Consider the following 22,080-nt stretch of genomic DNA (forward strand, 5'->3'; position numbering starts at 1 on the left):
AGAAGGCTGGGATTCACTCTAGAAATGTAAATGGTTAATCATAGCACTGGAAAAGTGAACCTTAGAAATCTAATCATACAAAACTAATAGTCAACCGAAATAATTTTTTGAAGAAGACAAAGTGAGGCAAGATTAAAGCTTTCACCTTTAACACGTGAGGTGAATTCAGAAACCATCTTGTGAGGCGATCAGGAGTGCACTGTATTTGAGAGACTATCAAGGGCATACTTTCATATAAGGCTCTAGTTACCAGATGCCCCCACAATTTATCTGAGCATCTGTAGAAAGTAGCCTATCGTACACCACTGCTTCACCCACTTTTCCTTCTGGTTCTGCTCACCACTGGCATATAATGCCTAGAAGGTTGCCCAGATGAGAATGCAGTGCTCAGTCTGGAAAAGGTCCCCATCCCTCTCCTAAAGCATTTTCTGTGTGCCTAGTCTCTGCAACCCCAATAACATTTCTGCATGTGGGAAGACACAAGATTTACCCACTCTGGAAGAATGGCAGATGAAGGTGATGGACTATATGGAATTGGCAGAAATGACTGGCAAAATCCGAGACCAGGGAGAAGAAATGGTGGAGGAAGATTGGAAGAAATTTAAAGACTATCTGCAGAAATACTGTAAAATTAATGAATGTTAAAATGATGTTGGACTGAAAAGAAGTGGTTTTGGTAATAAGGTTAATAAGAATAGATAAATATAGATAGTTATAAGGATGAAAATATATAGTTATAATAGGTTAAGATACAGAGTAAAGATAAATGAAAGAGGGAAAGGATTTGCTGAAAAGACTTTGAAAACGGGAATACAAAAGGGGAGGTGTGAGGAGGTCAAGGAAATAAGCAAATGAGCTTAAAGATACTGAAAAATGGATTTATTATTTTTAAAAATATTTTTTCCTTCTTTTTTCTATTTCTTAGTTATCTGGTTTTTGTATTTTGTATCATTTTCTTTTTTTTCTTTCTTTTTTCTTTCTTTCCAGGTTGCTTTTTTGTTAACCTTTTCGTTAGCTTGTGTTTGTTAGTTTTTGTTTGTTTTCTCTTTATGTGTAATTTTTTGCATAATCTCAATAAATAGTTTATAAAAAAAACACAACAAACATTTCTGCATGTGAAAGTGAGTTCTCTCTGCATGTGGGCTTTCAGGAACCATTCCCTAGGGTAGCATGGTTGTCTTGACAAGACAACATCGATATATTTTACTGTGTGGCAGTTATATCTGTGTGCATGACCACACATACAGTGTTTCACATATTCAAAGCTGAACAGCCAAGTAACATTCCCACCTTCAAACATCTATGTGAAAATAAATACCAACCAGCAGGAGCAATAGTATCTTTCTCAATAGAGAACTGGTGTAGTATGATCTGTTGCAGATGCTCAACCAGTAGAATAACTCAGTCAAGCACCTATGTTGTGCTGGTGAAATACTTATCAGAACCAAGTGTCCTCGAGACTCCCTTTTAAGTTTTGGAGTACCACTGCATCAACTGGTGTAAGAAAAAGGCAGCAAAGGCATCTTCTTCTTCCCAAAGGAGCAAACATCCACACACTGTTTTAGCTTGGCCCCCAAGGGATGTGGGTGGTGCTGTGGTCTAAACCACAGTGCCTAGAGCTTGCCTATCAGAAGGTCAACAATTCGAATCCCCGCGACAGGGTGAGCTCCCGTTGTTTGGTCCCAGCTCCTGCCAACCTAGCAGTTCGAAAGTGCACAGTGCAAATAGATAAATAGGTACCACTCCAGTGGGAAGGTAAACGGCATTTCCGTGCGCTGCTCTGGTTTGCCAGAAGTGGCTTAGTCCTGCTGGCCACATGACCTGGAAGATGTCTGCGGACAAACGTCGGCTCCCTTGGCCAGTAAAGCGAGATGAGTGCTGCAACCCCAGAGTTGTCTGTGACTGGACTTAACGGTCAGGGGTCGCTTCACCTGCCCGCCAACCTGGATCGTCCTCCTCCTCTTCCCTGCCCCATTCAGTCCTATGGAGCTGCAAGAAACTATACTTTGTGATGGAGGAACCAAAAACAGATAAATAGGCACACACTGTTCTTCTTACAGCTTCAGCATCAACCAAATTCTTCTCTCTCCAGACCGATAAAAAGTTTATGAGATCTCAAAAGCTTGCACCCTATTTGGTTGGCTTAATAAAAGTATTGTCCTAATGTGGATTTCAGAATATAACTAGGTAGGTCTCAAGTCAAATCTGTTAACTGAATTACAGTGGCCACAAAGAAGGACCAAAACTGTGTCCTCTGGATCCCCTCCCATTGATTTTTGGATGTGGGAAAATGTGTCTTGCAAGCCACAACCAATGCAGTGTTTTCTCAGTAATTTGACAAGCACAGTTCTTTGGATCAGAAAAACCAAACAGCATCAGATTCTTCAGCTGAAATTCCTGACCAATACCATTTTTCTTAGTATGGAACGGGAGAAATAATAAGATTTTCCTTGCGGCAGAAATCTCTATTTCTTGGCCTTCATAAATAACAAAGTCAGCAACTAAGAAGGCTTGTATCCCCCATGAAGTCAAACCTTGAGCTATAAATTGACTTTCTGATACAGTGTCAAAAGAAGAGCTGTACTACAAGTAATACTGCAGCATTCCATTTAATATTTCTTCACACCACCAGGTTCCAATTTCTAATGAAAACACCCTAAAACTGAATTCTTAGCATGATTAAATATTTACGTTACACCCACCCCATTTTCTACAGGGAACACTGGCCGAGGGAGAAGGAGGATGTTGGAAATGCTTGTTGTCTATGGCAACACCATATAATTCAGACTGCAGCTGCAATCAACATTAATAACTCGCGCCATCTAAAAAGCGCAGGCAGGCTGGCCGCAAGGAGAGGGCTAGATCCAGATATGTAATGAGCAAAGATCCACTTACACTGAAGGAAGGAAACATGGAGGCCTCCCCCCCCTTCCCCCTAAAAGCCGTTCAGGAAGGCTGGGGAACTCTCCAGAACAGCATGGAAACTGGTGCTGGTGGCTGCCAGGAGGGGGAGGAATCAGTAAGTATCACCTCCCAGCAGGTGTCTCCTGCTAATGAAAAGGCATTGAGTATTGAGGTGGAATCTGTCTTAATTAAGTGGCTTTCTTGGTGGCCAGAAGTGCCTTTTACCAACTGACAGGTTTGCCAGCTACAGCCACTCCTGGACCAGGAAATCCTTGTCACAGACTAGTTCAAGCATTTACAGGTAGGTAGCCGTGTTGGTCTGCTATAGTCAAAATAAAAAAATTCCTTCCAGTAGCACCTTAAAGACCAACTAAGTTAGTTCTTGGTATACCAAGTTACCTGAGAAAGAACTAACCAAGAACTACCAAGAGAAAGAACTACCAAGAACTAACTTAGTTGGTCTTTAAGGTGCTACTGGAAGGAATTTTTTTAGTTCAAGCATTGTTTACTTCAAGGCTGGATTACTGCAATGGGCTCTCTGTGGAGCTTCCCTTGCACTAGATCCCGTAAGCTGCAGTTAGTACAAAATGCTTCAGCACAATTGCAGGCAAGCACAATTGAAGCCATGTCAGCATATATGGCATGGGTAGGCAAACTAAGGCTTGGGGGCCGGATGCGCCCCAATCACCTTCTAAATCCGGCCTGCGGATGGTCTGGGAATCAGCATGTTTTTACATGAGTAGAATGCATCCTTTTATTTAAAATGCATCTCTGGGTTATTTGTGGGGCAGAGGAATTCGTTCATTTTTTCTTCTTCAAAATATAGTCGCCCCCCCCCCAGGGTCGGAGGGATCGGGGACCGGCCCCCTACTAAAAAATTTTGCTGACCCCTGATACGGTAACACCTGTGCTCAGAGATTTGTACTGGATGCTGATCTGCTAGCAGGCCAGGTTCAAGGTGCTACTGTTCGTCTATAAAGCCCTTAACAACTTGGGACCAAAACAAAAAAATTCCTTCCAGTAGCACCTTAAAGACCAACTAAGTTAGTTCTTGGTATGAGCTTTCGTGTGCAAGCACACTTCTTCAGATACAAATGTGCTTGCACACGAAAGCTCATACCAAGAACTAACTTAGTTGGTCTTTAAGGTGCTACTGGAAGGAATTTTTTTGTTTTGACTATGGCAGACCAACACGGCTACCTATCTGCAACTGGAACTTGGGACCAGTTTACCTACAAGATCACCTTGCTCTACATGTGCTCACTTGACTACTTTGATCAGCAGAACTGGCACTGCTACAGGTGTCGTGTTGTACCTTTTCTGCATTTGTAAGAAACTCGGTCATTTAGTATAGTATCACTACACTTTTGAATTCCCTGCCTATTGATATCAAGCAGGTGCTTTTGCTGTACTCCTTTTGGTGCCTGCTTAAAAACATTTTTGTTTAGACAAGCCTACCCAGATGCTTGAAATGCAGTTTAATATCTCTGAGCTGGAATGTTTCTCAGGTAACAGATTAGAAACCATTAAATTACAAGCTTTTTTCCCACTGAAAAAAAATGGTATTTTGCCAAAATTCTGTTGACAGGGCAGAGTTTTGCCCTTGATGCAATAGAGCCCTGTCCAACTATTTATTTTCCCCCATAAGGTGAATGTCAAACATTTATTTTATTTATACACATAATTAATTTCTATGCCACACTCGATCCAAGGATCACAAGGCAGTTTATAACATAAAAACGCAAAAATACATAATGTATTAACAAACAAAAACAGCCCCCCCCCAATATACAGTTATGTATCTATATGGGATCAAGCAAAAGGTTGCACTTCGAGATAGCATGCAGGTGTTTGTACCAAACCTTTGCCCGTCTTCCAGATACTGCGCTCAAGCCAGGGCTCACCTGCATGGTCCACCCTGGATTGGTTAGATCAGAGTTTAATGGAATGCTGGGAAACTGCATTTTAAAGACTTAGCTGGAACCTGGAAAAAAAAATACTGCACTGTTTTCTGTTCACTTATCCAACCACACTTTCTGTTTCTGGGTAGTCCCTCCCATTCTCTAAGCCCACCTCAGCAAATAGGAGTTCCAAAAATATGTTCAGTTGTTACTCAGGCTATTTTGGGATTTGGTCTCAGTGTTTTATACATCTGGAAGTCTTGGGTTCTCCCAACCCTGTACCCCACTCCTTCTGTACAAGGGTGGTGTGCTGTTTTGGTTACACCATGATCCACACTGGGAGAATGAGCTCACTACTAGTATATAGGCTTGCAAGAAATACTTTCCATAGTCAATCAAAAAGGGAAACCCAAGCGAATAGCTTAGTCAATGCACATTACTGACAGGACATTTGATTTTGAAAGAGGTCTGCAAGATAGCGTTTTTAATAAAAAAATCTCTCTGGAGGAAAAAGGATTGCAAAAGGAGAACCGTTTACATAGGGAAAATTACTGGCTGCTTCCTATTAAGCAACCAGCAGCAGTTTCCTGAACATAGGAGAGAGAATCTTTTGAAGCTACTGTGCAAGCCAAATTGAATTTGCCCTTTTCCTTTTCTTATCTTCTGGCATTTCAGAGAGAAGGGTCAGCAGACACTCTGAATGCCGAAATCTCCCTCCTGGCTTACCATCATCATTAGAAGGGATCAGCTGACCCAGTAATACATGCATATTTAGCAGTGTATCTGCACAGCTGTCTATGGGGTAATGCAGACTTCAAAGTAAAAAATAAAATAATAAATACATCCCAACTTGCTTTGCTGGCAGAACTACATCTTCACTTGGACAGCTACCTTTGTACTTGAGAAGCTACATACTTATTGCATAATAGAGGGACACCTCACACTCCAGAGTCACGGTTGGTCTCTTCCTCATCTCCCTACCCATGAAGCCAAAACAATGCCTATTTTTCACCAAGGAGACATGGTTAATTGATCCAGGGAGATTATTTACATTTCAAGAGGGGCTATTTTTGCATTTCAAAAGAATGCTACTGGAAAGAAGCAGGCCGTTTAATTTTTAATTTTTTTAAGGAGCTCTTGCATGTATATGCTAATAGTCAATCTGGTAATGCTATTCTCCCAACAATGAACTGTTTTAAGTCAATAGAAAAAAATAGTTGTCATCAGAAATGGTTAGCAGTACCCCACAAAAGTAACCTTCGGTTCTGCTCTAACAAAATCGAGAGAGACAGATGTACAGCACTTTTGAGCAGTAACCTTTTTAAAAAAATCAAATCTTTTACCATTTTATGTGTCCTAGAAAGGCTACTAACTGAAATGGTTGGTGGAAGTATGTAATGACCTGCTTATCCAATCACTTCACAGAGTTGTTACCAAGACCCAAGGCAACCAGTGTTTGGGGACTACAAGTAGGAGCAGTGATTCAAGAGTCTGAAGACATAAAGGCATATTTAGATTTGACAGGTCTCTTGTTCCCAAATGCCTTCAAAACCTACGATTCTGACTGGCAAGTCTGCAGGAAATAGGCATATATATTGAGATTTAGTATATCTACCAACAGGCCCTTTCAGAAAGGCTTTCAGTGCCGACTAATTAGGGGCTCCATCCTTCCAACAACATGAGTGCCATTTAGCCAGGACAACAGCCAGGGTCTACAGTACAAAGCAAGGGAGATGGCTTTGGCAGGGAGGTGAGTCGTTATATTTGCCCACCTCCTCTGTGAGGCAACCAGGTCCTTTACTGGAGGGGATGAAGATTTTCCTCATGGATGTTGAGACCCAGAGACACTGAGCTACCCTTAAGTGACATGCTGGGATAGGTCAGAGCCACACCAGAGTTATACCTCCTCATCTTCTAAATGCAGTGAAATGCCACAATCACGCAAACTGAAGCTCTCCTTTGAAGTTCTTGTTGCCCCAATCCCCTCCTTGGCAGAGATCTTTCAAGAAAATGTGATTCAGTTGTTTGGCTTAATAGGTCTGCTTATAACTCATTCAGCATAGTGACTATAGCAAATAGACTGCCCCCTCCCTCTGCTTTCCAACAAAGGATGGCGTCATTAATAATGCACTCTGTATCTCGTCCCCTCTGCAGTGACTGAATTCTCGCCTGTGCTTTTCTGAGTCTTTCTTCCAGCCAGACGCATGTGGCAATCTGCTTCAAAGTACTGCTGTTGCCATCCAATACCCTGACATGCAGAGCGCTCACCCTTTTCCAAGCCATTATGACAACCTTGCTCTTAGCCATCTCCCCAGGACAAACAGCACCTCCTTCTGGGAAGCTAACATGCCAGCCCAATCTCTAAGCAGCTCTATCATTCATAGTGACAGGGCAAAAAACTGTGGCTTCTTTTGGTGGGCTAGCAAATCATATACACTTGTAAGGATGTAGCAGGATTTATTTATTTTTAATCCCTCCATTGTAGGACTACAGATCCAGAGGATAGAACAGATGCCATAACTAGCACTACCAGTAAGATCACACCCCTATAATGCATGTCATTTAATTCATGAGTACAACCACACATCTCTTCTTAGGGCAAAGGGAGTAGCAGGGTTTAGATTTCCTTCCCCCAGAGGCTGCAGGTTGAAAGAGCAGAACAATCCATCCTTATTGAGAGTAAGAAATAGTTAAAGGGCATTACAGATAACTAAATGGTATTTAGTTACCCTGAGCACGCATCTCTACAAGCACAAGCTTCATGGAATTCCTTGTTGGTGTAATGTGAACAATGGGTTAAATTACAGTGCTGGGGCTCATGTCTTGAGGAGTACAACCCCCCTACCAGGTCTGGATGTCCTGCAATAAGGATGTCAGGTGCACTGGGCTACCATGGCAACACTACTGAGGTCGAGGGTATGACTGGCTGAGTCATTCACATTCCCACTGGTTCAGAAAATATGCCAATGTGTAGAGACGGGTATAATAGTCTCTAGGACTATTGCTGTCCTTATGTCTTGTCGTGTCCTGTCCAAGTCCTACTGTGCTTGTGTGTGTCAGGGTCTGACTCTGAATCTGTGCGTGTCAGGAAAAGAGGCTGTGGGTTTTGCACAGCAACATTAGGTAGCCTGGGGATGGTGTGAGCAGATCTCTCTGTACTTAGGTACCTTTACTTTAGAGACCAGAATAACTGCATAGAGAGTAGTGTTTAGGTTTTGTGTCTGGAGACAATAAACATATTGTTCCTTAGAACTGTGTGGGAGAGGAGTTTTCCCCTTAACTGGGGACTCTGGAAGAAGCTGTTCTGTTGGAAGCAGGAAATCTCTGGAGACCCTGCTGGGGCACTGCTTACTATGCTGATACATCACATGGGTTGAGCTGTGGTGGATTACCAACTGTCTTCCACAAGTCACCAACAGTCCTGACTGATGTAAGAACATGTGTGAATCTGCAAACACAGAACTCCTTTCCAAATGAGCATCAAAGGCCTATTTAGGAAAGTTTTTAATGTTTGATGTTTTATTGTGCTTTTAATATTCTGTGGGAGCTGCCTAGAGTGGCTGGGGAACAAATAAATGATTTATTACCATTATTATTTATTATTATTAATGTTATTATTATTATTATTATTATTATTATTATTATTATTATTATTTCAATGCCACATCATTTTCAGTTACTCAAAAGAATATAGATTTAGTTACTGAGATTCTACAAATTCCTATGCTGAGATTCTGCACGTTCCTATTTTAGACATAAGCAGAAGGTAATCTGTTGCAGTAAGAACACCTCATCTTCTTAGTTGTATCTGTGAAAGCAAAACTGATGGCTTATGTACAATAGCTAGAAAAAAAGAGCTGTCAATGTAGTAGATAGGTATGTGACCTAAGAAGTTCAAGTATTACCTGATCCACATAGTCAAAATAAAAAAATTCCTTCCAGTAGCACCTTAAAGACCAACTAAGTTAGTTCTTGGTATGAGCTTTCGTGTGCATGCACACTTCTTCTGATCCACATAGCTATTAGTCGGTCTTTGAAAAACTACAGTTAACCCTGTCCCTTGAACTTTCCATGGGGATAGTACTGACCTACTTTTACAGAGCTACTATTAAGAATGACTGAGAATGTATGTGAGGCACTTTGGGTACAAAAAGCTATTTTAGAGAACTCTGTGTATAGGAATGAATCTTTATTATTACAGCTAAACAGCCAGCATAGTAAAACCAGAATTTCAGCATAATTTTTACATAAACATTATGTATAAGGGATTGTAAATCTATTTTCTTTTGTTGACCAATTCACCCAAGTATTTTCATCTGATATGCATGATGGATTTAGAGACCCCTGCACTTTGCGGATACAGTAGTCCAAGAATGAACAGCCAGCATGACGTGTCTCTTTGCCTTGTAAACAGCATTCTGCCTTGGAATACATTTGCCACTGCACTGTTTTTCAACAATGCACAAGACTCTTGAATGCAGTCTTACAAGATAGTCAATAAAAGGGGAAATTCTACACTACTATTTATTTGCAATTCAAACTTTACCCTGTGTGTTGGGACAATAATTTGTTTTCTTAGAAGTTTAGCCTCTGGCCAGACACTGTTTTGAATTTTAGGATTTGACAGGTTTCATTTGCCAACAGCAATTCTTCCTTTATCAGTTCTAGTTTTATCTTCCCACAAGGTCCCTGAAGCAAGCTTCCTGGCCAGTGACTGATATCCAGCGATCAAAATCAATACTAACAAACAATAACCACTCTTTTTCTAAGATAAAAGGAGCTTGCTTCCTTACCTTCCCTGACCACCTGAGGGCTAGAATGCATTTATTCAAGTCAGCCACATAGTTTGAAGTGTGTGCTCTTAAAAAATGGCATAAGAGTCTTGCTATGTCAAATGTTTTCTTTTCCAGAAAGGAAGACAAAGAAACCGTTCTTAGGAAGAAGCTTGCTTAGTGCAGACTGGACAACCTGAGGTCAATGCACCTCTTTACTCCAGCCTTTCACATCCGATATGCATATTTTAAAGGTCCACCGTATTTTTGAAAATTGCATTCTTTGTACTGTAATTTTAAAATTTGTTTTTCATGTTGTATTGTTGTAACCCGCTCTTGGACCTCAGAGTGAAGAGCAGACAATGAATTACAACAACAATAGTAATTACTACAAATCACTACAGGAGATGGCATTGTGGGGACAGTTGCGTTTGACATGATGTACCCTAAGCTAAATGCTGACGTCTGAAGTTGAGCAACTGGCAAATATATACAGTGGACGCTCGGGTTGCGAATGTGATTTGTGCACTCTAGGATGAACGTTTGTAAAACGCAGCAGCGCGTCAGTGCATGCACGGGTTGTGATTCGGCGCTTCTGCGCATGCGCAACTGCTGAAACCCGAAAAAACGCAACCTGAAGTGGCTGTAACCCAAGATATGACTGAACATGGTACACAAGAGGATAAAACAAGTAATAATGATAAACAGAAACACACAAGCTTACTGGAGAAGTAGGTATCTGAATATTCATTGAGACAGGAGAAAGCCAAAATAAGAGAGTCAATGTTGTGTAGAAGAGAGAATGGATCCAGAAGAGCTGGGTTCAAAGCAGATCACCACTACGACACTAACAAGTTGGCCTTGGCCCAGTCTCTGTGACTCAGTCTAAGCTACCCTCTAATGAGGGCAATGTGCTGGTACATGTTCAACACCTTGAGCTCCCTGGAGGAAGGGCGGGATAAAAAAATGTGACTCTCAATTATTTACTTCAGCATATCCCACAGTACTCTGGGAGGAAGCCTCCTCTTAGTCTTGCAACTGTAGATCATGTGTGCATTCAAGCTCAAAAAAGTGGCTTTGCTTCCCGCTAACCTCACATATTTGTTTAAACACACCATACTAAGTTGTTCAGTTCTCACATTCAAGACACATCTACACAGAAGGAAAGTCCCATTGATTTCTGCTTATGATCACAGCCCATGCAGGCAAGCAAAAGTACATTACAGTCTACTTCAATAGAAGAAGCTTCTACCAATGAAGCCCAGAAGCACTGGTCCACTGCCAAGAGCACTGGCTGGCAACATATTACTGCAGCCAGGACCAAAGGAGGTCTTCTAGTGCTTACAGCAATATCAGAAAAGGGGGGAAGCACAGCCAGCAAGCAGCCCTATTGTTCTGGTCACCGAACAATACAGTACTTCAGATCTGAGTAGGTTAAACTGACCTGGGGAATAAATCAAAAAGCAGTTTCTTAGCAAGAGCACACAAAGCCCAATTTAAGCAAGCATGAGCACATAACTAGTTTTACAAAAGCAGCACACTGGCAGCTATACCTTCTGCATATGGATTTAGGACAGGAGTGGGCAACGCGTCCTTCAAGCAGGTTTCGTATAGCTCAAGGAGTCATATTAATCCCACCTTTTTACTCTCAAGCATGTGCTTTAAGTCTTTGTAGCTATGCTGGCCCCAGAGGGCAAGAAAACAGAGAAGGTATATGCTGGAAGTGAGCTTTTGAGTTAAATACTCATTGATGCATTGGTGTTCAGATAAACACAGTCTAGGAAAGGAAATGCACTCATGAGTTGGAGTGGCTTTCCCAGTTAATTCTGGTTTTAGCAATTTGGCTGTCAGAAGTAAAGCCACCACTAGCAAGGACCGGGGATGACAACAGAGTAACTTCACCCATATAGATCTCAAAAATAATGTCTTGCTGAGAATCTTACTCTCTACATCCAAGCGAGCACAACTCAAAAGGTATTTCACTCCAAGCAACAAATAGAACTGGGATGTTTCCAGTGGCGTAGCATGGGGGGTGCCAGGGGTGCCAGCCGCACCGGGCGCAACACCTGGGGGGGCGCGAGTCCAGAGGGAAGGGACAAGCAATCGAGGCTTGGTTGGGGTGGGGGGTCGTCGTCTCCGCCACTGCTTCTGTTTTCCGCTGCGCTGAGGCGAGCTGGGCGCGGCCAGGCATGCAAGCGCAGCGCCTGGCCAAGCGCTGCAGCCTGGGGAGCCGGCGCCTTAGCGCCTCGCCGTCGGCCGCGCAGCCGTTGCCCAAGCTCGACAACTTGTGGAGGGCGCCTCTCTCTCTCTGCCTGGAGGGGAGGGGCTTTCCCTGCTCTTTGTTCCGTTTGAGCAAACACAGCAACGAAACAGAGCAGGGTGGGCAGTAAGACCCTGAGGCAGAATGCAGGAAAGCAGCCACTTTCTCTTTTCAGGTTTCCCTTCTCCGGTACCTACCCACCCACGTTTATTGCGAGGGAAATCTAGCTGACTGCAGGGAAGGGGTTGGGTGCATGCAATGTGTGACAAAGGCATCAGGTGTACGTCTTGGGTGGAAAGGGTATAAGGGTGGGGAGGTAGAGTGCATTTAAAAAAACCAAAACATTGTGGATTTAAACAAGGAAAATGTAGCATAATCTACTGTTTGTAAGGGCCCTTTGGGATTGGTTTTACCCATCTCAGACAGTTAGCTCATAGTGTAAATAAAGATGGCTGTTGTTTACATTTTTTTAATAAAAGCATCAACAACGATCCTTTTGCATGGTCTGTTGTGCTGTGTTGCAGAACTTTTTGCAGTTGCAGGATTAGGGATGGTGTTCTGTGCTACAGTGGCGTAGCGTGGGGGGTGCAGGCTGGGCCGGCCACACCGGGCGCAACATCTGGGGGGCCGCGCTCCACGGGTTAGGGGGCGCAAATTACTTGCCTTGCCCCGGGTGCTGACAACCCACGCTACGCCACTGGATGTTTCTCATCTCAATTCAGACTGTAAGAGGAGCTTACAGTCTAAATTACTTCCCCAGCTGTTTCGTACTTGTTTGGCTTACCAAAGGCTGTGAGTAGAGAATACTCATTTGAAACCAGCTGAGTCACAGAAGAATCTTTGGAGGGAGCACAGTGCTCTTCTGCGTTCCACAGACTGGATGTGCCCACACCCTGCATGGATTCGCCTACACTGTTGGCAGCCAAGTTCATGGATGGCATCCTAAAACTGAATCGTTTCTCAGCATGAGGCAAGGCAAAAAAAGGAAAGCTAGAAGAATATGCAACAAAGGATGCCTACTGCATATCTAGGAGGAGTATTCTATGTTCCAGTAGTCCCTGGAGTGATCTCATATTGAATGGAATTACTCTGTGAGATTTGCGCCAGCAGTGTTGCTTTTCCACCTGAGCATATATGGCCTCCTAAAAGCTACAATCGTTTTATTTATTCTTGAACTTCTAACTACCTGCATGTGTAACCTCGGCTGAGTCATAAGTAGTTATTTCAGCTACTCACTCAAATAATTAGAAGGGTAGGACCTGCTCGGAAATGGAGCAGTCTTTCAAGTCTTGCTTTATTGCTGGAGAAAGTTACTGAAGAAAAAAAAGTAAGAGTCAAGTCTTCAATTCTTCAAAGTAAATGCCCAACCAGGTCTTCTATTCTTCCAGTAACTGTCCAACCAGGTTACTAGATGGAGTAAGGTATCAAGTGATACCACAGCTATTTACAGATAGGGAATCAATTAGCTTAACTGTCAGGTGGCTGGAGAGTTTAGGCCAGAAATGCTTCAGGTGAGTTTTTAAACACAACTACAAAGGTTCACTCAGCTCTCAGTTCACACATCTGTAATTGCATTATCAAGCTACACAGCCCAGCCCAAACTAAGGTGAATTTACATTTAAGAAACCTCAGGCAGAAATCCTGGAGTTCAAAAGTGTTGCAGTTTACTTCTCCAATGGCAGCTTTCTGAACTCCAAAAATAAGCACTTATCAGGAAAAACACACAGGAGGATTAATCATGGATTTCATGGAGTACGGAAGCAAGGATCAGATGCTATTAAGATATGGAAGACTAAATAGTCAGTTGCAAACATGATCAGCTGTAAGTGACCTCCCTTTCACAAACTGTGGTAGAGAATTTCCCCATGTTCACCAAATTGCTACACAGGGAGAGAAAAAAAGAGACTGAATTTTAAAGGTACCCACGGCAGCCAAGCAACTGGGTGTTTCTTCAACATTGACAGCTACTGTATATACCACCGTCACAGATGCATGGAAGCAAATCTACATCTTATTGGTAAAACATCTACTGATTGTGGTTTTGCATCTCTTACTGTTGATTAAAGCAATTCTGTGAGCAATCATTCAGTGTCTGATTTTATTTATTTTATATTAAGCTACACATTTATTCTTGTACACCTTGAGCTTTTTAGAAAAGGTAACAGAAATATAATAAATTCTGTATATTAAGTCATCCTATAAATCTGCCTTGGAACAATATAAAAGGTAAGGAACCACTTGAACCTATAATCTAGCTCTTCCTCCCTTTGAAGCATTAAAATACCAACTCCTGGCTTTCTCCTCTGTCCCGACAAAACAATCATTTTTTGTCTACTGAATGAAGCTAACCGGCGCTGCTAAAACAGTGGAGGTGAACAAAAAACTAATAATGTATTCATGATTTATATTAATTTTTACTGCTGATATGAGTAAATCCCGTGTTAGATTTATCCTATTCCATTATACCAACCTTTAAAAAGGAATTGCTTTACAATGGATCATAATCAATGAATACTTATTCAGGTCAAGATAAGACAGATTCCCAAATAATTAATTGGCTTGCTGCTCATAGATACTGAACTTGCAAATCATAATTTAGTTAATTTAAAAATGGATAACAGTTAAGTCTAATACCTATGTGGAATCTAAAAAAAAAGTATACAATATTATCTAGCTGTATCAAAATGTTTTCTGAACAAATATGCCACTAGGAGATAATGTCATGTGTAACGAACACTCTTCCATCTCCTAAGACTACCTGAATAGCAGCATGCTATAGTTTCTACATCTAAAGCAAAAAGAACAGTAGCACTTGGCAGCTTTTTCTTGGTTTTCCAGTAAGGCTGAAATTTAGGCACTATATTCATGTGCAAACAGCCTCTTCTCCATAGTTACACTTTTACACAGTTCTTAATACCTCTAGTGGACTTTGCTTACTACAACAGTTAGAGGTACTGGCCCACGTCTTTTACATCCAAGCTTAAATATACAGAAAACACAGTGGAAGCAACACAGAGGGGAAAACCTCACATACCAGCAGCCTAACTCTTTGAGTGCTTACACAGGAATCCCACTGAAGGCAATTAGTCTTCCTTTCCAAGTGTGCATAGGATTGCCACCACCTGCCACTTCACTTGCAAGAACACTTGTGCCTTGATTAAGAGGTGATCTTTCTCCTCCATCTTCTGGGAGGAGGAGGGGGGAGAGAGAGAGAGAAGAGCAAAGATGCTGAAGTGTTCTGCATGGATGGGACCAGAGAAGAGAACAAGCAATTCAGGCTTGTTACCAAAACAAGCAACCACTGTGGAGTGTGCTCCCAACAAAAGAGCAGACCTGGTGCTGCTAAATCAAAGAGGCATAAAGATGCAAGCACAATACCTTTCCTTCTACGGGTCCCCCATGTGAGAAGGCAGACTCATAGAAAAATCAAGAGTAGCCTCTATCAACCTGCATTCTTCCCTCAGGACACCCCCAGTCCTTGGGGACCCGACTTCTGCCAGCTCCTGCTTACAAAACTGGTAACTTCTGGAGGTTGTTCTTTTTCCCCTTAAAGTCATATTTGCTATAAGAGAAAATATGCACACTCACACTTTTATGCACACAAAACGCTGTATCGATGAGAAGAGGTATTTATTGACATGAAGACATTAAGGAAATCTAAGACAGACAACAGTGATTATATCTCATGCTTTATGAGCCACAACTAAGAGCTTCAGTTTTATCTGCTATTTGCACAAATATTTAAAATTCATTTCTGCCTGTACTCCAAATTTCCAAGGACTGCAGATGAGAGCACACAAGATGTTATACACATTAGAGGTTCTTATCCAGGGGCTGAAAAGCCATTTTCCAATAGCCAGAGTGAAAATGTAAACCAAAGTTCACGGAATATCAAGAGAAACTGACCACAAGGGCAGACAGCAGATTGAATATATAACATGCTTCGCTGAATAGTTTGTGAATTTTGCAGCTACGGAATAGACCCTCAACAAAAATCATGGCATAGTTTCTCTTAAGAAGTTTTATATTCTTGTAGCAGCAAAAATTCAAAATATGATAGCTATATTTGCTAAAGAAGCAAAATAAAGCAAATTCCAACAAGGATTCCAAGGCAGGTATCAGTGTTTCTATGGGCTGCACAACACCTTATATTCTTTGACATCTCGATTGCCACTTTATTCTTTCTTCCTTTTTTTAATGTTAAAGTATAGAATACAACCAAGCACTAGGGAGATTGTTCCATCACTGTTAGAGAAATGCTATCAGAACAATCTCCCCTTTCCTCCTGCTGTACAATGTTCTGACCTTCCAGTGCAGTTTTGCAGGAGGCATGGGGTTGGAGAGGGGGTGAAACCCTATTGTGCTAGCACGAGTCCTTGCATTGGCTTCCACTAACAAAACAGGTTAGTTGAATTCAGCCAAATATGTCTATTCCACGTTTCTTTATAAAAAGATTCAAAGAACCTTACAAAAACATTAAAAGTAATTACAATCAGATCTTTTTTTAAAAAAATGATAGAACAAGGGTGGGTTAACACAAGTTTTAAAGAAGGAAGATAAAAGCATCAAAGCACATTAAAACATGAAAAAAAAAAAGGTTTTAGCAGCATGCCTGAAGCTGAAAAGTGGACGTGGGAAACTGCAGGACTGGCAGCTCAATGTGGTCATCCAGGCCTCTCTGCCTGCTCCTGGAAACACTCTCCAGACAATGCCCCCTCTCAACATCCCTGCTCCCCACAATCCTTGCGTATTTTTGCCTGCCTGGAATGTGCCTTTAAACCTCATTAATGACTGGAATAAAAAAGGAGTATAGAAAGAAACCAGCTTACTGCCCCAAGTGAAATTTACCTGTGCTGTTCTTCCCACTTTGCCTCTGGCCCTGCCCCCCCATGTGGCCCCCAGAACATTGACCAGTAGGGAATGTGACTCTCAAGCTGAAAAGGGTTCCTCACTCCTGCTTAGAACAGAGGGATCCAGACACATTTCTCTAAGGAAAGAGTTGCATAACCTGGATACTAGAGTAGAAAAAAAATTCATCCCATGTCCCAACCAACCATACCTCTCAAAGTGATGCAATGTATAGCAAGGTCTCTGATGTTGAACCAGTAAGCTGGTTTCCCCCTCAAATAATGACAACTGAATAATTCAAGCCATAACATTTTCATAATGCAATCTCAAACTAAAATTCATGTTTAAGCAACACTTTTGCCACTATTTTCATGAACAAGGGTAGATTTTTGCAAGGATGACGAACTGCATATGGTTAATTGAGAAGGAGGAATAGACACAGTGCTTCAAGGCACTCAATCTGTATGGCTCCAGTTAATGTGACATTTTGCTGAACTGTTACTGCACCACTCAGTTCACAATCATGAGTCTTCAAGATCAGAGAGTGAAACATACCCTGATGCCAAGACATTACCGACCACCTTTACCTGTTATGGGGATACCAGGTACTGTATGGGAAGTTAAACATCTGAGCAAAGCATGAGCCTGCCAGAATAACCAATTAAAGGATTCCTCTACAATTAAAGGCTGGTCAGCAAATAGACAAATAATTAAAACTACTAGAAGAACTTCATAAGACTAATGCAGGCCAAAATAAGTCAAATCTCCATTTAGCATTTAACATTGCAGAGGAAAACAACACAGTATAACAGAAAAGGGGAAGAAAGTTACATCTAAACAGGAGCACAGAAGGCTTGCCAATGAATACACATGTTCAGACTAATGATTACTGATGAGAAAGTAGGAGACACTCCCTCTGATTCCCTAATATTCAAATGACTACTATGAGCTGTGTTTTAAACTACAAGATAGGAAATCCACACCCAATAGGTCATTAGCTTCTCTCTCTGTATCAAATTAGTGTTTACAAACTATCTGAGAGATGACAAAGAGCCCTTGATTGGAAAATGGGATAGAATCTCTTACTAATGATGTATGTACACGCAGAAAAAGAAAGTGAGTGTAGAGGATGGAACAAAATGGTTGGAAGTACTGCAGGTGCCCGGAAGCTGCAGCACACGGCCTTGTAGTAATTTAAAATATAATGTAAACAATGTGAATGGCTTGGGTTTAAGAAGTATATACAAATCAGTAGGAATCAGAAACGTGTGTGTGTCTGTGTCAGGGAGTGTGTGAAGCAAGAAGACTGGTAATCACTACATGGAGCAGTCAGTGAGAAAGGAGAAGGAATGCAAAGAAACCAATTTTCACCTTCTCTAAAATGAACTCCATGACATGGTGGTGACATTTTATCACCCACACAATAAGGGAGTCAACCCCTGACTGGGAGGTGCACAGAAGTTGCTCTACATATGGAATCTTTGGGCGGGAGGCAGCATCTCTGAAAACTGTTTGCCTAAGCCTCTTTCAGAACCATTTTGAGGGACAGCAACCTACCACACAACCCTATGCTTCTAATTTAACCCATCACATCTCGCAAGGAACACAGGCTTCGAAACAGCAACCTTTCCCTCCTAGACCAACTCTGGTCATGCAGCGAGGCTATTCTCTTAAAAGTAAAAATGACCAGTAGTGATTCTCGGGATGCAAAGATTCTGAACACAGATTTGAGCATGAAGGTACGGTCAAATGGTAACAAATCTGTTCTTTCTTTTGCTGCCAGTAGATGCTACCGACATGCAATATTTATCCCTCTCCCCTACATGCTTACAAAAGGATTACGTCATCAAGCCAGCCAGACATGGACCCAAAACATCCAGTCATGTTCCGGTCCCTTCCATGCCTGCCAGTAGCAAGAGAGGCTTCCATAAGCCTCTTGATGAAAGGGGCCTGGAGCAACCAGATCCCTAGAGCACGAGATCATCATGTCATACCTAAGAGAACAAGCTAAGGTGGGGGATCCTTCAGGAAAAGGGAGAGTAAACAGAGCTGCAGAGAAGAAACAGCTGAGCAAACAGAGGGTAAGCAGCTTCCCTGCAACAGAAAGAGTAGTTGATAGCAAAAGGGGCTTCCCACCCCCCTTTCCTTCTACGGGGGGCTTTGAGACACCTTAGCACAGGCAGATGTTCCTCCTTATGCCAGCACAGCAATGTGCCTTAAAGTGAGACCAGCCTCACCACTGCTCAAGGACAAGATTTCCTTTGAATCCTGAGAAAAATATCCGTTTTGGATTTCTGCCTCTGTTGCTCTTTTAAAAATAAAATTGCCTCGACCCTGACCTTGTGTCCCTGAGAGGGGCACTGGGCTCTCAGGGCTCCATTGGGATCCTAACATCCACTGGAGTGAGATCTCTAAGCAATGCTTCATAACAGTCTCACCGAATACCATACCCCCCCCCCCAAAAAAAAACCACACACACTCCTGAAGAAAGCTTCTCCAGAGACCCTTGGGACTACAGCTCCCCTTACGCCATACTTTTCACCTGGGCATTTTTTGGGGGGCGGGTTGGTAGGAGCAAAGGCAGGTCAATCACCCCACCATCAAAAAACGCAGTGGGGTGTCAGCTTCTCAAAACTTCCTTTTGAAGAGCGGGGATGGGGTGGGGAGCAGGAGGAGAGGAGGGGCCACAGAGGAGAGACCTCAGTTCAAATCCTGGCCAAGTCAAAGCAACGGGGAAAGGATGTTTCTCCACCCAAAGGTGCGCGGTGTCCAAGGCAGGAAGAGGAAGAATACACTTTGTGACTCTGGGGGGGGGGGTGTTTGCTGCGTGCGGCTGGAGAAACAGCCCCCCCATAAACGATCTTCTCCCCTCCCGCCCATTTCCCCTGATCACTTTCTCCTCCTCCCCCCCCCCCAGCCGTGTCCTTTGCGAAGGAGGCCTGGAAGGGCGTCTCCCCTCCATCCATCCATCCATCCACCCCCCCCCCCAGCCAAGGCCGGGGCCGAGCCTGCCGCAGAGGTGCGGCCGTGCAACCCCGAGACCCCTTCAGGGTGGGGGGGGTGAGGAGCCCCTTCCTCCCACCGGGGGGGCTATTCCCCCCAAAATATTTCTCATATTAAACCGCCCTGAGTCCTGCGGGGGTGTAGGAATAATGTTATGAATAGCAATGGGGAGAGAAAGAGCAGCAGGTGCGTGTGGTGCTGCCCCCCCCCCAGAGAGAAGATGCTGAGGGGGGGTAGAAAGAGGCGACTTAGCCCCCCTCCCCCCCCCTTATTCTCAACGGCGAGGGCTCCTGAGGGGACTCACCAGCGGCTGCATCTCGGCCCTCACGGCGGGCACTTGGAAGCGGTCGATCTCCTCCATCATGGTGCCGCCGGCGGGAGAGGGAGCTGGGCCGGGAAGGCCGAGCGGGCGGAGGGCGGGCGAGAACCGGCAGCTGGAAGAGGACGAGGACGAGGAGGAGGGAGAGGAGGAGGCCCGGCCGCCGCCGCCGCCGCCGCCTCAGTGTCGCTGGGGCTCGCCCTCCGCCACTGCCGCCGCCGCCGCTGCCTGCCTCATCCCCTCAGAGATGCTCCTGGCGAGGAAGGAGAAGGAGACGCGCCGCCGCCGCCTCAGAAAAACCCTCCACAGCCGGCCGCGGTGACTCCGCCCTCTCAGTGCGCACGCGCGAACTCGGGTGGCGGGGGGGGGAAAGCGCCGCTCCGGTCCCTGGAGGCTCTCTGGCAGCCCCGTCACGCGCCCCGCCCACTATATTTGCATATTCATCAGAGGGGCGGGGTTGCGTGACGGAGCGGCGCTCGCTCTCCCTCGGGCTGTGGACCCCGCCCTCCTCAGGAGTCCTTCTCTCCGCCCATTGGCTCTTTGACCTTCCAACTCGGGGACGGTGGGTGGACGGACGGTGGAGGCGGCCAATCTCAGGCGGGCGCGCCTTCTCGTCAATCTCTGTGGGCGAAAGGAGGAACGGCGGCGGCGACGGCGGCGGCGGAACCTACTTCCGTTTGGTTGCCATGGATGCCGAGATCAACTTCCGGCAGCTGGCCGACGAAAGCCGGGCGTGAAAAGAAAGAGAGGAGGATTTGAAATAGGGAAGGAAGAGAATCGGGCGACCACCGCCGGCCATTGACGCAGAGGGAGGAGAGCCGCAGATATGCCCCCGAAAGAGCCTTTCAAGCGCAGGCAGGTCAGAAAAGGGAAGGAGGGGGGTCGGTCGTGACGTCACCAGGTGCACTTGCCCCCCCCCTGTGATGATGGTTGTTGTTGTTGTTGACATACTCTCGAATGAAAATAGGGATGTCCCATTTTACACTGATAATTTTACTCTGGGCAGCTTCCAACATATTTAAAAACATAATTAAACATTATTATATTTAATAATAATAGTATTAAATATTTTAATAATAATAATAATAATATTTAGTTATACCCCACCATCCCCAGCCAAGGCCGGGCTCAGGGCAGCTAACAAGCAATAATGAAAACAAATTGAATGAATACAACTTAAAAACAAAATTAAAATACAACATTAAAATATTGAAACCTCATCGCAGGAGGAGAAAGGAAAAGAAAAAAGAAAGAGGGGGAGGGAATCAAATTGGCTCCAAGCCAAAGGCCAGGCGGAACAACTCTGTCTTACAGGTCCTGCGGAAAGAAATCAGATCCTGCAGGGCCCTGGTCTCATGAGGCAGAGCGTTCCACCAAGCCGGAGCCAGAGTTGAAAAGGCCCTGGCTCTGGTTGAAGCTAATCTAACTTCCTTAAGGGACACAGGTGGCGTTGTGGGTTAAATCACAGGGCCTAGGACTTGCCAATTAGAAGGTCGGCGGTTCGAATCCCCGTGACGGGGTGAGCTCCCATTGTTCGGTCCCTGCTCCTGCCAACCTAGCAGTTTGAAAGCACGTCAAGGTGCAAGTAGATCAATAGGTACCGCTCCGGCGGGAAGGTAAACGGCGTTTCCATGCGCTGCTCTGGTTCGCCCCAGAAGCAGCTTAGTCATACTGGCCACACGACCCAGACGCTGTACGTCGGCTCCCTCGGCCAATATAGCAAGATGAGTGCCGCAACCCCAGAGTCGTCCGCGACTGGACCTAATGGTCAGGGGTCCCTTTACCTTTAAGGAAGATTGGGACATCCCAGGATCAATTCAGAAACCAGGACGGCTTCTCTAAATCAGGGACGTCCCTGGGAAATAAGGACACTTGGAGGTCTGTGTTGTTGTTGTTAATTTATTCCATTTCTCTTATTTGATCTATTATTTAAATTTCTGCCCTTCATCTAAGGCTTACAGGGTGATTTGCAATATAAAAATGCAAAAAATACCATAATGACAAACAAAAACAATACCCCCCCCAGTTTAAAAGGCCATAGATTGCTTAGTTAGCTAAAGCCTGGGAGAAGAG

The 22,080-nt window shown here is 44.0% G+C and overlaps 2 protein-coding genes across 3 annotated transcripts in view; one reads left to right on the forward strand and one right to left on the reverse strand.

Moving 5' to 3' along the window:
• Window positions 1-20,349, reverse strand: part of FAM219A (family with sequence similarity 219 member A) — a 59,543-nt gene extending 39,194 nt beyond the window's left edge. The window contains exon 1 of one of the 2 annotated variants that reach the window (XM_083466317.1): window positions 19,993-20,349. In XM_083466317.1, coding sequence (XP_083322443.1) covers window positions 19,993-20,052 — 60 coding nt within the window. In that variant the 5' untranslated portion in view covers window positions 20,053-20,349. The remainder of the gene's footprint in view (window positions 1-19,992) is intronic. The other variant, XM_083466316.1, reaches the window with a different exon arrangement.
• Window positions 20,350-20,628: 279 nt separating this feature from the next.
• DNAI1 (dynein axonemal intermediate chain 1) overlaps window positions 20,629-22,080 on the forward strand; it is a 159,849-nt gene continuing 158,397 nt past the window's right edge. Inside the window, exon 1 of the mRNA XM_083465924.1 lies at window positions 20,629-20,866. Coding sequence (XP_083322050.1) covers window positions 20,834-20,866 — 33 coding nt within the window. The 5' untranslated portion in view covers window positions 20,629-20,833. The remainder of the gene's footprint in view (window positions 20,867-22,080) is intronic.

The sequence above is a fragment of the Podarcis liolepis genome (assembly GCF_965112155.1).
Source record: "Podarcis liolepis genome assembly, chromosome: 11".
NCBI classification, from domain to species: domain Eukaryota; kingdom Metazoa; phylum Chordata; class Lepidosauria; order Squamata; family Lacertidae; genus Podarcis; species Podarcis liolepis.